Below are 14,919 nucleotides of genomic sequence, written 5' to 3' on the forward strand. Positions count from 1 at the left end.
CGGTCTGGTGCCAGGATGTACAAATGCTGCCGTTATATAGCGTCTAACGGTAACCGCGTCGTTCGCCCCGGTGGGGATAACAACGCGTTGTTTTCGGCGGTTAATTAATACGGTAAACGCGTCGTTTCCCCTGGGCGAAACGACGCGGCGTTTTGGCGGGTGACGCTCGGGATCTTCCGGCAGCATTCGGCTGTGCTCGGTTTTTCGTATAACGGCGTAACGGCGGCCGTATAACGGCCGTACGGTTGTTTATCGCAACGGCGGTAATTAGAGTATTAAAAAGGGCGTTCGGCGCCTCTGCCAATGCCCGGCTGGTGTTCGCCGGGCGGCAGACTACCGGCTGGTCTACTTGCCGGGTAACGATAGGGGGTGCATCGTTACAATACAAATAATAAATTATTTATATCTAAATAATTATTCATATTTACTTAATCCAAATATACTCAAACGTATATTCAAGAAAAGAAAATACAAGACACAAAAAATTAAATTCCGAAAATTAAAAAATTTAAAGTTAAAAAATAAAAATTCAAAAATTAAGGTTAAAAAAATAAATATAAAAAAATTTCGTGTGCAAAAAAAACTTAACGCTGTTATGTAAAGTTATTTTAGTTTGTATTATATTTTATTCATAATGTTAATTTTAATTTTAATGTTAATGTAATTGGAATAACAGTGCTAAGTTTTTTCTGTACACGAAAATTTTTTATATTTATTTTTTTACCCTTAATTTTTGAATTTTTATTTTTCCAACTTTAAATTTTTTAATTTTCGAAATATAATTTTTTGTACGATCAATTTTAAGTTCTACACCCTCTCTTATGCCATATACATATAGTTTATTGCATTTTATTTGCTTCTGCAAATAGAATAGAATACAATCTTAAATAAATAAAAGAATGCAACATTTCACAATTTTAATATTTTCTGCATCCTATATTAAATAGATCTACTCAAGTTATAAAAAATAATTCAACTGAATATTATGCGTTTTTATAAGTATATTTTTCTAGATTTATTTAGCGTGATTTTTCTGATTTTACTTCTTTTTTATGCTAATATTTTAAGTTGTTTTCTCGCGTTATTAATACAAATAAAATGTAATTTATAAATATAATTATTGAGAAGATAATATTTTTAATGACTATACTTAGCGCTTTTTTTTTTTTTACATCTGTGATGTCCTTTTTACACGGATTTCAATTTATTGGATATATTTTTTCTTTTAATATCGGAAATAAATAAATTTTATATATATAGCACAAATTTCTAAAACTACTGTAGCAATCTATCGATAATTATAGTAATCAGAACCATTAAATTTCGTTTCGGTTACTCGAAGGTACTAGCGCCAGCATCCCGTTGTTTACAATTGTAAGGACAAGTGTTATGTGTTTTAATCATTAAAATTTTTCTCGAAGTAAGATTAAAAAACGTTTTTCTTATTTTTATTGATAAATCTAATATATTAAAATTAAATTTGAAAACGGCAGAACATTAGTTATTTAATCTTATTTATCCGTTGAGTTTCATTGGATCGTTTGGAAAATAACGTCACTAATTAATTTAATTTTATTGGCTACAAAATATCCACTGGACTTAGTAAGGTATCTTCTATGTTATTTTTTAGAGCTATAATATTTTCGAGACAAACTTTGAAATTCGGTCTATTATTCGTTGGATTCCAGCAACGCAGCATTAATTCGTACAAAGTCGATGGACAATTGAGAGGTATCGGCAATCTGCCTCCAGCGCGTACATAATCTATCACTTCCAGATTAGTTCTACCAATGTAGGGATGGTCACCCAATGATGTAATTTCCCACATTAGAACCCCAAATGACCAAACATCGCTCTGAGAACTAAATATTCCGAACACCAGAGATTCTGGTGCCATCCAGCAAATAGGAAGCAGACCTTGTTCTTTCTAAAACATGTGATTTTAGTAAAGTTAATCTTCTAGTTCAAGTTTTCCATTTTTAAATTATTTGTGCTAAAGCGAAAAACGTTCACTTATCTCTTACTTTATATAAATAGAAATAATTTATTTTGCCTAAATTCTCTATTTTTAAAGTAAAAATGTACTATGTTATTACGACAAAAAGAAGAACACACAAATATTTCTAAAAAAATTTATTTTTTTAATAATTGTATTTACCTTACGGTAATAGTCATTCTTGTAAACATCTCTAGCTAGTCCAAAATCGCCGATTTTGACAACACGGTTCTCGCGATCTCTTGCGGATACTAAGCAATTTCGACACGCGAGATCTCTATGAACGAAACGCAGATTTTCCAGGTAGCAACAGCCTCGCGCAACATCTTCGCACATGGTGAACAAGTCTTGCAGACGCAGAGCGTGCGAATCTGACGGTTGCAATTGTCGACTATTTCTCAAATATTGTAACAGATCACCAGTTTCCATTAATTCCAACACGATTAATGGAGAATCTTTGTCTAAGCAGACAGCCAGCAATCTTAGCACATGTTTATGTCGGAAATGATTCATAAGCCTGGCCTCTTCTAAAAACTTCTTTTTTTCTTGGGAGGAAGCATTATTTCGAAGTTTTTTTATGGCAACGGGTACCTCTATGCCCGGTCTTTCTAAATTCTTTACTTTTCCTTGAAACACCTACAAAATATTTAAAACTAATTTAAATTTATACTTTTTTAAAAATAAAAAACGTATAGTTAAAAAATATGTAGTCTAATGTCAAGTGACATTATATTTTATTTTGTATTAAATTATGCCTTAATTTAACAAAAAAAAAAAATACATAGAATTATGTTACCTCACAAAAATTTTGCATTATTTATAATTTCTTATAAAAAGTTATTTGTGTAATTATTTTTATCGATGAATGCGTATCTATGTCAGTTTCTGTTGGTCTAGAAATTAATAGCATATAACATTTCATCGAAAAAATTAGTATTTACCATTCCGAATGCGCCGCTACCTAAAAGTTTTTCTAGTCTGATTTGCTCAAGTTTGATTTTGATCAGTACATTTTCATCCGAATTATATTGCAACATAGGACTGTATAACGTATTGAGTTGAACATTAGTGTTAGGTATCTCATGTAAAATCGCTAATTCGATGTCAATCATCATTGGAGGCAAAACTTGCTCGTTACTTTCTTTACGTTGTCGATATACTGTTATAAAATCACAATTTGCTTATTATATTAATATGAGTTGCAAAATTTACATCGCTTTTTCAGTAAATAAATTAACTTTTCTTAGAAAACCTCAATATATTATAAAACATTAGATATAACCTTTTTCTGCAATTAAAGACCTAAATTCGTATTAAATATACTTACAATAATAAAAGTAGTAGATGTAGATTACAGTAATTATAGCGACAAGGCTTAAGATGAATGGTAGGTAATATTGCATAACTAATATTCCAGGAGTGCTTGAAATTTCACCTTTATTATGCAAAAATATACTCTCTTAATATCTTCATCTTATTTAGAAACTTACTTCTATTCATAATCCTATTATTAAAAATTACTAGCTTTAAATTTTGTTAACATTTTTATCTCAAATAAGCAGTGTTGGGAAGTAATGCGTTACTTATAACGCCGTTATCGTTACAATTACTTTTTTTTTGGTAACTGTAACGGTAACGGTGTTACAAATTTTGTTTGTAACGGTAAAAATAACTTCGTTACATTTTTCGGTAACGAGTAACGAATTTAACAGTTACTCTTATCGTTACTTTTTTCGAATTTGCTCTTATAATCTTCATGCAAACAAACATATTGATAAGAGTGTTGCAATGCAGCAGTTTTCATTACATGAAAATTAAAAGAAGCTCTTTTTGGTATCTTGTTTCTTTTTACTTTGTAAGGCGAGTAGCACATATAAAATAATGTTAAAAAATTTTTAGTGTTTAGTCTAAATTTTTAGTTTAATTTGATCTTGTATTAAAAAAATTATACGTAAAGTGTGTACTATATATAAAAGAAGTAACGAAAACTGTAACGATTCGTTATTTTCTAAGTAACGGTAACGAGTTACTTTTCAAAATTAGTAACGGTGATGAGTTCCTTTTAAAAGTTGGTAACGGTGACAAGTTACTTTAAAAAAAAAAGAACGGTAACGATAACGAGTTACTTTTATAAAGTAACTTTCCCAACCCTGCAAAAAAGTATATAATATTATAATATCTTCATTTGCTTACTTGTCATAGTTGAAAAAGTAAATCTTCCATCGGACGGCCATATAAAGTCTGTCTCGTACTTGGGGTATCTCAGTATCAAACGAAATTCGTATAGAGTTCCTGGTAGTAGATTTTTTATATAGTACATTACTTTTTTCTCATTATTCGGCTCAAAGTTGTTTGCAATTTGCCACTTCTGCATCTCAACATTTTTGTATTCCAATATGTAATGAATTGTCAAATTAACGCTAGGAATCCACGAGATATTCATACCGTTTATGCTAACCTCGTTCAAAGTTATATTGTTTGGTTCCGAATATACGTATAAGGTTTTGCTCAAACTGTTAGTATAAAGATCGCTGTAGTTGACTGGATGCATGCGTACATATACCCTGTATTTCTGTCCTGGTATCAAAGGTTCGATTATTGTGAAAAATTTGCTATGTATCTTATGTTTGATTTTATTTATAAGTTTATTTGACTCGTGTATTTGTCGCGTATTGTTTACCAAAATAATTAACATCCAATATACTTTGTAGGTCACGGGGACGCAGTTCAGTTTCTTGGGTGGCATCCAACGAACTGCCGCTTTAGTAGGCGTTAGAACCTGAACTGTCACATTTTCCGGTTTATTAAGCTTGCTCGGTTTAGTTCTTAGTATCATTTCTGAGCCAAATAACGGGCCTATCGATAACTGATCAGAGTAAAAATTGCTTATTACTAGCAATAACTTGTACTCTGTAAGCGGCGTTAAATTCTGAATTTTGTAATATTGCTCGTACGTCCGCACGGTGAAATTATCGAACTTGTTAAGCTCATTATCCAAACAGTGGCTTATGTAGATGGTATATAGAGTGGTAGGTAAGTTGTATCTTTTGCATCCACTCTTGGGGACCGGTTTCGGAAGATTTACGATGATGCTGTTCGTCGTTACCATTACTGGTTCTACGTAGTAAACTTTTTTGTCCGGTGTCAGACATTTTGTCGGAGGATACGATTGCAAAGATTTACCGAAAACATGAGTTTTGAGAATACCGAAAGACGGTTTTATCTTTTGGATGTATTTGAATGCGTCTACACTATCGAGAAGTGCATATTTTTTTTTTAAAGCATACAAATAATTATCGCTGTTATATGTAGAAAAGTAAATGTTTGTCTTATCAATCGCTAAAAATGATTTGAAGTATATTTCATTACCAATATTTTTGGTTTGTAAAATTAAATTGCACATAGAAACATTAATGTCTGTCACAATCAAAGAAGCACTCCATAGCCAGTAAATTAGCGGCTTCTTAGTATTCATGTCATCAATTTTCATGAAAGAAGAATATGATAAATCGAGTGAAGAGGGGCACATAATCGATAAATTTCTTTGAAATCTTTGAGCGAATTTTCCATCGAGATCCGATCGCATTATCTTAGCAAGATAATTTGTGTAATTTGTCCAATATAAATTTCTAAAAAATATATGCATTATTATACTTATTATACATAGAATATAGAACATTATTATAACAATTTTTATGTATCATATAATGAATATTTAAAATTCTTATAATTAAGTTTGTGTTAATTTATTATTTTTTTTATAACTTTTGATCTTAATTACATAGCCATGAAATTATTGGAAAAATTCAAATTAGTACAAATCTTTATTGAAAATATTTTTTATTTATTTCAAATGAATGAAGGTTAACATACCCTACAGACGGTAGTATAGTTAAAATGCAAGGTAAAAAATCGGATTTTATTTCCAGAATCTTATCATATTTGACTATGCCATTTTCCCACATTGTTAAGTCGAGCTTTAATACGTCGCCAAAAGACAAAAGACTGTCTGATCCTATCCAGTACAGATTTTTTGCTACCCAGTCGATACAGAGATTGCGCGCAATACTTCGAAGCTTAGCTATTTTTGTAATATTGTTTTCATTCATCTCCAATATCATTAGGTCCCTCATTTTATTGCTCCAATAAATTTTATGTTCCGCTATTGAATAAGTGACATCTACCACATCCCTTTGCTTAACGAGTCCAATGTTGATTTTTGAATCCAGATCCCATATATTAATACCATTTTCCGATACAATCAATAATTGCGGTATTGGATTTTCATGCGTAGTCGATACATCAATTAAATCGGTGTAAGGGCCAGCACCAACTTTAGTATGTGCTTGTACTTGAAAGTAGTACGTCGTATTAGGTTTTAGATTGTGCACTGTGCATTCCAATGTTGTTGCTGAAATACTTTTGTCGTCGCAAATTTGAATCCGTTTTTGGTTCTCGATGAACCAACACTGCACTGTGTATCCTTGTATTACTTCGTCTGTAGATTCAGGTAGGTTCCATCTGTAACAAAAATGAGATTTTAGTTTATTTATATTTAGTAAGATTATAACAGAATCAATGTTTTTATGTATGTGTCGTTAAATTTAAAAGAATACAGACTGAGAATTTAGATTTTTTACCTGAATGTCGCAGAAATGTCGTTTTTCTCGTTTAGGAATCCATTGTAGAAATCGACAAATGCTCTGGGAAATGTTGGTTTGCTCAAAATACTTTCTAGAAATTTTGCAATCGCACATATTGGCATAATTATATATAAGAACAAAAGTTAAGTTGATTACATCAGTAATTCAGAAAAAATCAATTGAATGTAAAAATAAAAGCAAAAAAAAATAGAGATAAATTGCAAAATGTAGAAATTAGCACAGCAAATGTTGACTTTTAAAATAATAAAATAATATCAAAAAAATTACGTGTTTTAAGACTTAAAGATGTAATTTAATTCAGAGCAGAGACAAATAATAAAGTATAAAGCGTCTTTCGGAAATTTTTTATTGATTAAGAAATCAAAAGTATAATATTTGCAATTGTTAAAAAAAATAAATAAACTAGCAAAATTAAATAATGAAATTGACTGCTTTGTATTAAATTTTGATTAATTTGACATACAATATGTAGATTTTTCTTCCTCTTTTTAGAGCAAAATGAAATTTATATTCTTCTCGCTGTTGAAAGATATTGTTACATCCGCTGGTTCGAGATAAATTGAAACGCACAACGCAACCGTTTAACACTCGCAAATCGTGTCATTTCCGCACCCGAGCAAATAGTAGAACACTTCTTTAAGAAATAATAATAACTTTATTAAAGCAGTAACACAATAATGTAATATAACGATATGCGAACGTAAAAGACGGAATTGTCCAAAACACGACCGTACTGCTTGACCAGCTATCAAAAATCTAATATGTCTGCCGCTGTTTATCAACATCACATGACAACGCTCCTGGAGACGATCCTCCTTTACGATCTCGCTTCAGATCGATCGCCTTCAACGCGATCGCGTACAAGCATGCACGCAAAAACGTAACATTGCTCTCCCTCTTCTAAGATAGTCATCCCGACAATCAATGCAGAAGGATAACAAGAAAATCCCAAAATTCTTCAAAATATCAGTTCCAAGTCACACCAAGGTTTTTTGTGTAATTTCCTTTTTATCCCAAACTATTGCTCAGGTTACCGAACTGCACGCCGTTTTCATTCCATTGCTTCCTCTGGAAACTGGATTATAGTCCTTCTTTTAAAAATCTTTAGACAAGAGAGGGGGTATCTTCCGTAGATCCAACATCCTGTAAAGACTCAAGTCTCGGCATTTGCCCTACGACCCAACAAGAAAACCACTGATCAAAAACCGTGGGTGAAGCAGTCTTGCGAGATCAAGAGTTGCAGTCTTCCGAGGAGTTTCTCCATATTTCTTTTCTTAGCTCCTCTTCATGTTTGTTACTCTCTAACCGCCTTTACCTTTAGAATAAAATTAACTTACAGAAATAATTACATACAGAAAAATTTTAAATAAATACTACAATTTTAAATAAACACTTTCAAACAAACAATAAGTTTAAATGGAATTTAAATATGATTTCCATTCCGACTAACATTACTATTCTAAATGTCTTTCATAAAATAAAGCTTCTTCTGAATAAAGAAAAGATTTCTGAATAGAATAAACCACATCATTTAATTTTTTAATCACCTTATAAGGTATCTCCCAATAAGTTTGTAATTTTGAAGCTTTGCCTCTTTCACGCCGAGGATTATAACACCAAACTTTCTGACTAATCGTAAAATTGACTTCCCTAGCCTTTCGATCATGGGCAGATTTTACTTTTTCTGATTTGATATCAACTGACTCACGAACAGCTTCATGAATTATATCCAACTTTTTCCTCAAATCCAAAACGTGATATTCCTTAGATAAATGACTCTCCTCCCCAAGAGAAATTCTCCGTAACAAATCCAAAGATAAATGTAAATTTCGAGGGAAATAAACCTCCGAAGAAGAAATCTTAGTGGTTTCATGTTTAAAAGAGCGATAAGCGTCAATAAAAGCATTGATATCCAACGATCTCAGTTTTTCTGTGAAGGAATAAACTTCGTTAAATAATTAAGAATCGTTCGCCGCTGCTTCTCTACCTATCCATCCGACTGAGGATATAAGGTAGTTGTCCTTATGTTTTTAATCCCTAATAAATTCGATAACTCCTGGAAGAGTTATGATTCAAAATATTTTGCTTGATCGGTGTGAACTTCTAAAAGAACTTCATGTCTCGAAATAACCAGACTTACGAACGCTTCTGCAACTGAATTTGCCCTAATATTTAATGGAATTGCCTCAACCATCTTGAAAAGCAATCTGTAACAACAAGCAAATATCTATTGCCAGAAAAGATTTACTCCTTTAAATAACTTTTCTTTGTTTATAATTGTACTATTTCCACATTTGAATACTTAAAATAACTACTATATTTCTCAAACTTTTTTTGTTAATAATTTTAACGAACAACGAGCGACGGCTAAAACTTCTTGGATGTTACTCAGAACAGTGACCTTGGCAACATATGTCAAGGTCAAAGTCATTGGAGGTGGGTACGTTAATCTAAATATTTACCAAACTTTTTTCCAAAAATAATCCGATCGATTTTTTCTGACTCTTTCTATACATCTTTAATTTCCACATTAGTACAGTATTTGCAAGGATTTTTTTCACAAGAACGTCTAAAAAGTCCATCAACATTATGATGAGAATTCTTTTTCCGATATAATATCTTGAAATCATATTGCTGTAACCTTTCTAACCAACGAGCCAGCTGTTCCAGTCCCTTAAAAGATAATAACCATCGAAGAGAAACATGATCTGTCCGAATAACAAATTTTAATATAATGGTGGAAAGTTTTTATAGAATTGACTATAGCTAACAATTCACGATAAGTCACAATAATTCCTCTCCGTCTTACTCAAAACCCGACTATAATCGGCGATGACTCTATACCGATCTCCTTGCGTCTGAGACAAAACAGCGCCAATCCCATGATCAGAAACTGTATCTAAAATAAATTTCCCTTCTTCCATAGGAAAAGTTAATACTGGAGAAAAAATTAAAAACTGCTTTAATTTTTCAAAAGAAGTCTGATATTGCGATGACTATACAAACTTCATTTGATTTTCCGTCAACAAATACAGAGATTTTGCGATAAGAGAAAATCCCTTAACAAACTTTCGGTAATACAAGCAAAAACTAAGAAAACTCCGGATCTGTTTTTTAATCTAAAGAATCGGTCAATTTGTTACAGCGGAAATATTCTCTGGATCAGTTGCAACTTCATCACTCAAAATTATATGACCCAAATTCACTGACTTGTTTAAGAAAAAATATTTTTTCGGATTAAGTTTTAATTGCGCGGATTTGAAACGAAGAAATACAATTTAATCGTTAAATCATTTCTTCAAAAGTCCTACCAAAATTAATAACATCATCCAAATAAACTAGATAAGTTTTAGATAGTAGACTACACAAGGTTTGCTTCATCAACCGTTTAAAAGTTGCAGGGGCATTACACAAACCAAATAACAGTATAACCGGTATAACAGTAAATTACCAAAGGCTATTTCCAATGGAAAATGCTGTCTTTTCTCTATCTTCTAAACGAATCTTTATCTGCCAATATCCACTTTTGAGGTCTAAAGTAAAAAACCAAGAATTTCCTGACAATTGATCTATTGTGTCATCAATCTGAGGCAATAGGTAAAAAATCTTTTACTAAAACGGCATTTAATTTCCAATAATCTATACACAAACGAATTGAACCATCCTTTTTTTTAAACATGACTGCACATGACATCTAAGATCTTCGAGACTCTTCAATCATTTCTTGTTTTTTTATTTTATTAATCATCACTTCTGCTTCAGAATGCAAATGCAGAAAAATTCTTCGAGGAACTTGCTTGATAGGATGAAAATCATTCAATTCTACTCTACGCTCTATAAGGTCACAATTTCCAGCAATAATGTCTTCGGAAAAGATGTCCTGAAATTTAGTCAAAAGTTCGGCAAACATTTCCTTCTGATCCAAATCTAAATCCACCGAATCTCGTTCAAATAATTCTGTTAAAAAAATAAGAACTTTATTTCCTTGATGATTTAATCGTGCGCAAACTAATTCCTCTTGTGGAATTCTCAATGCGGAACAAAAATTAAACTCTATTCCCGTAAGAGACAAGATACCTATTTCCAAAAGATAATCATCATTTATATTTGCAACAAATATATATAGGTAACTCTAAAGAGAATTTTCTCAGTTAACCTTGTTACGTCCTGGTGACTCCACGATTCCTTCCTTCCGCGAAGTTGCGGCAATGATAATCGATCGGTGATAGAAATGAGTCGTTCGGTAAATAGAGCATCTTGCGTCACACATTCCTTAACATTTAGTCAGTTTTCAATATCTATATCTACGAGTAACCGTGAGAAAGACGCGACGAAACCGCGCCCCGGTCGCCTAAAAATAAATAAAAACCAGTAGATACCCTCGCAGTAGAATTCTCCAGCGGAATAAAAAGCTGATAACGGAAGGATAATAAAATTCTCACAAAACATCTGATGAATACAACTAAATCAATAATGACGAAACTTCTGTGACGTCACATTGGACTTTGTCTAATCAAATCACGGGCGTAAGGGAAACCTAGAGCTCAAGGGACTCTGAACTGATCACCAATCGACGATCGTCATGAGTGAAAATTTGAAAAGTAGGAGAAACACCCCGCCTAATGAGGACACTGGCACAACTTTTAATTCGTTAAAGTTTTGGAAGATTCCCACTCTTAGAAATTAGAATACACCCCGAAAAGAAAGATATAAAAAGAGGACTCGAACTCACTTACGCACTTATTCTCCAGTCTTCAGCTTCACGCAGTCTTACTCTGTGCTTTTGCACCGAAATTCACGAGTTAGGCACTTGTGCCACCAGTGTCCTCACTTGGCATCATCTCCAGAGCAACCACGAATCGAACACCGGGTTGCCGACATGAGACACAGAGCAAAACACCGTACAAAAATTCGCCACCCCTCCACCTCTGAATTACTATTGAAAAAAGTAAGTTTAATTGAATAATTTTTCTTTTCCTCCTTTTTGTCTTGTTTCTTATTTAAATCAAAACTTTCCGAAGAATGTTTCATTCTTTTAAATTATCAACCCGTTTCGGTAATAAATCTTAGAAAATTTTAAATCCTGATCTTAATCTAACACATATGCGAGCGACCAATTTTATATTTCTGACCGTTCTTAACATATACACTTATTTACTTATACATATTGATTTTGATTTTATGTTTTTATCCTTTAATCAAATTATTTTTATATTGTATCACCCAGTCAGATTCTAAATTTAACAGTAAAATCATTCCATCTTATTTTGACTGATGACCTCCGTATCAATGTAACACCCGCGAACTAACACACACACTCACACACATTCAGATGAAAACTAATATTTTTATTTTTATTTTTTCTTTCTTATATATAATCATGTATACCCATCATTCATTTTAAAATTAAATAAATTTATATTTGTTAATTAAATAAATCTTTATTAACCCCCACTCATTCCCAGTAGAAAGATCGCACTTGGTCCCATCCCGCGTAAAAAAGATTAAATTCTCTTACCAAAAAGGGACCACCGAACGAACGTCTGAATAACCAGCGTAACAGCGACTCAGTCGTTTACCTGCTTTTCGGATCTGTCAGTTCGTTCGACCCGATACCAAACGCCACGAGACGTTTGACTTCGGGATAAATAAAGATAGTTGTTGCGCCCTTCCGTCAACTCATCCTTCCTCGAGTCTGGACGTAACAATATACATATCGTTTAATTTTATATATTCTCTTCTTTTTTGTTCGACAATCTATTACAAAGGGCGAGTTTCATGCTATTAAAAACGCGAGTTACAAGTAAGAACGGGCGAGTTAAACACCTCGCTGAAACGTTTAAGCAACGAGCGTGTAATTAAAAACACGAGAGAAACGGTAATCTGGCTTTCGAGATCCGCACACGGTAGAAAGGTCACATGCTCTCGGCAAGATAGAGCTATGCCATCGATTTCCGGTCTCTCTTTCTCTCTCTCTCTTTCTCACCTCCCTCTCTCTACCCTCTCACTCTCCCTCAACAGCTATCTCCCCCTCCTCACTCCCTCTTTCTTCTCCTTTTTTCCTTCTGTCTATCTCTTTCTCCATGTCTTTTGCTTATTCTTCCTAAGTCATATTCATCCATTTCATTTATACCATTAACCCTCGCAATAAATAAGCGCTACATTACACTCACTCTGGTTTCGTAGTGAAAACCAGATCCGGTACTACATATACCATAACATCCAGCCGAATAGCAATTCGCAGGAGTCGGAGGACTCGCCGTCCGTTAAACTGCGAATTTTGCGACACGCATATAAAAAAGCCACTACGCGTATCCACTGAACCTACTCTCCCTTCCTCGCCAAGATACTCCTCTCCCAGTTATTCCCCCATCTACTTCCTCGACTATATCACTCCTGCGACCGAACCTCCGCTTTCCCCACGTTCCTTCTCCTCACTATCCACCATCTTTTTGAACAATTCACCCCCATCTTCCTCGCAGTGTTCAGAAGCAGATTTCATAAAAGCTATAGAGGAGTTCTGCTTAGAGATAGTTGTTGCGCCCTTCCGTCGACTCATCCTTCCTCGAGTCTGGACGTAACAACCTTAACAATCATCTTAACAATCATATTGGAGTGAATCGGAACTATCTTCCCAGTGGGATAAGCTAATCTTATATTTTTCTCTACACTTTTAATTTCAAGGCAATTTATTAAATTGCTGCTCAAAATTGACACATCCGAACCCAGGGTATCTATTTTAAATTTACACGGTTTTCCGTTAGCAAGCTTCCCTTTATAACAAAACAATTAACAATTTCGTACACGTTTTAACTTAAAGTTAATATCCGGGGTTTTCACTCTATTTATCGATCTGACCCCGTTCCATTCGACAAAACCTAGTTTGACTTTTGAATGTCAAACACCGGGCATTCTGCACGAAAGTATCCCACTTTTCCACATTGTCAATATTCCTTATTTCCTTCCGAAAATTTAGTTTTTGTATTATTTTCCCGAAATCAACTTCTTGTTATTTTTAATTTTATTCCTTTTAAAATTAATTATCTGCTTCGAATTATTTGGAGATCTATTATTTCGATAAAAACGATTTTTTCTTTCCAAAAAATTATTTTCCTGAATTACTCGTATAGCCATAGCTTTTTCAATCGCGGATTTTAATGAATTGATATTTTTTAATTGTAATGTCCTCTTCAAAAATCCATCTGTCAACGCAGCAATAATTTGAGCACAGGCGATCTTATGCGTACGAACTTCATGCGTACACTCAAAATAAGCTAAACGCGATAATCGTTTAATCTCCGCCCCCAAAGTTGATAAATTTTCCTTTGTCTTTTCTCTTCTATTGCGTAAATTGCGAATAGTAAAATTGAGCAAGATGTCCTTCCCCGAAATGCAATTCTAATTTATTTCAAAAATCATCAAATTAAAATTGTTCTCCACTTCCAAAGCATTCTAAAACCGAATGCGCTTTTCCCCATAAACAAACGGCGAGTACTACCGACTTCGCGGAATCGGTCCAATTGTTTGCTCTCGAAATTATTTCAAATTGTGTTAAGAATTCGCACAATGGGACACTTCCGTCAAATAAATTCGGTTTAATTTTGTATTCGATCTCATAAGTTACATTTCTAGTCGCGAAAACCCTATTTTCCCCTACAAATTTTGAATTATAAGAACGATTTAACTCATTTAAGCGTTGTTCCATTTGCTGTTGCGCCTCCTCTCGTTGACAAAAGAGAGTCTCGAGAACCTTCTCCCGCAGCTGTTGTTGCCGCTGTTCTTCCCGCAAGCTCCGTATCTCCGTCAACACTTCCGATAGTAGTAAACCATTGGGCTGTGAATTAGTGGGCTCTTTCATCGATTCTCTCAGACGCGTTCTTTTCCGGGATGGAGCTGCCGTTGCCATTTTATCTAAACTAACACTGTCGTCCGAAGATCCCGGATGAGCCCCCAAAATGTTACGTCTGCTAGTTCGAGATAAATCGAAGCGCACCACGCAACCATTTAACACTCGCAAATCGTGTCACTTCCGCATCCGAATAAATAGTAGAACACTCATTTAAGGAATCTTCCTAGTTTGACACTCTGAAAATAAGGCGAGTTTTGGGAATTTTTTTTAAAAGAAAAGTATAAAACATATTAATTCTAAACTTTGCACGTTTATTAAATAACATTTCAAGTATATCTTAAATTTTTTTCAAACAAAAATATTTATTTGTTTCGGAGTTATAGTAGTCCAACCAGGGTCCATATTCGCCA

General features: G+C 33.5%; 1 protein-coding gene and 1 long non-coding RNA gene across 4 annotated transcripts in view; both read right to left on the bottom strand.

The window, feature by feature from the left end:
• Nucleotides 1–1,248: 1,248 nt before the first annotated feature.
• Nucleotides 1,249–14,919, bottom strand: part of LOC115245358 (proto-oncogene tyrosine-protein kinase ROS-like) — a 70,480-nt gene continuing 56,809 nt past the window's right edge. For all 3 annotated transcript variants that reach the window (XM_029823646.1, XM_029823648.1, XM_029823647.1), the window contains 7 exons: nt 6,637–6,730; nt 5,870–6,517; nt 4,190–5,625; nt 3,324–3,431; nt 2,938–3,155; nt 2,159–2,632; nt 1,249–1,927 (listed from right to left, as the gene is read on the bottom strand). In XM_029823646.1, the coding sequence (XP_029679506.1) occupies nt 1,580–1,927; nt 2,159–2,632; nt 2,938–3,155; nt 3,324–3,431; nt 4,190–5,625; nt 5,870–6,517; nt 6,637–6,730 (3,326 nt within the window). In that variant the 3' untranslated portion in view covers nt 1,249–1,579. The remainder of the gene's footprint in view (nt 1,928–2,158; nt 2,633–2,937; nt 3,156–3,323; nt 3,432–4,189; nt 5,626–5,869; nt 6,518–6,636; nt 6,731–14,919) is intronic.
• LOC115245362 lies at nt 10,818–12,232 on the bottom strand. Its single transcript, XR_003885514.1, has 2 exons — nt 12,179–12,232; nt 10,818–10,932 (listed from the first exon to the last, which is right to left on the bottom strand). It is a non-coding gene; the product is annotated as an uncharacterized LOC115245362 (long non-coding RNA).

This window comes from Formica exsecta, unplaced genomic scaffold (assembly GCF_003651465.1).
Source record: "Formica exsecta isolate Colony F162 unplaced genomic scaffold, ASM365146v1 scaffold96, whole genome shotgun sequence".
Classification (NCBI taxonomy): Eukaryota; Metazoa; Arthropoda; class Insecta; order Hymenoptera; family Formicidae; genus Formica; species Formica exsecta.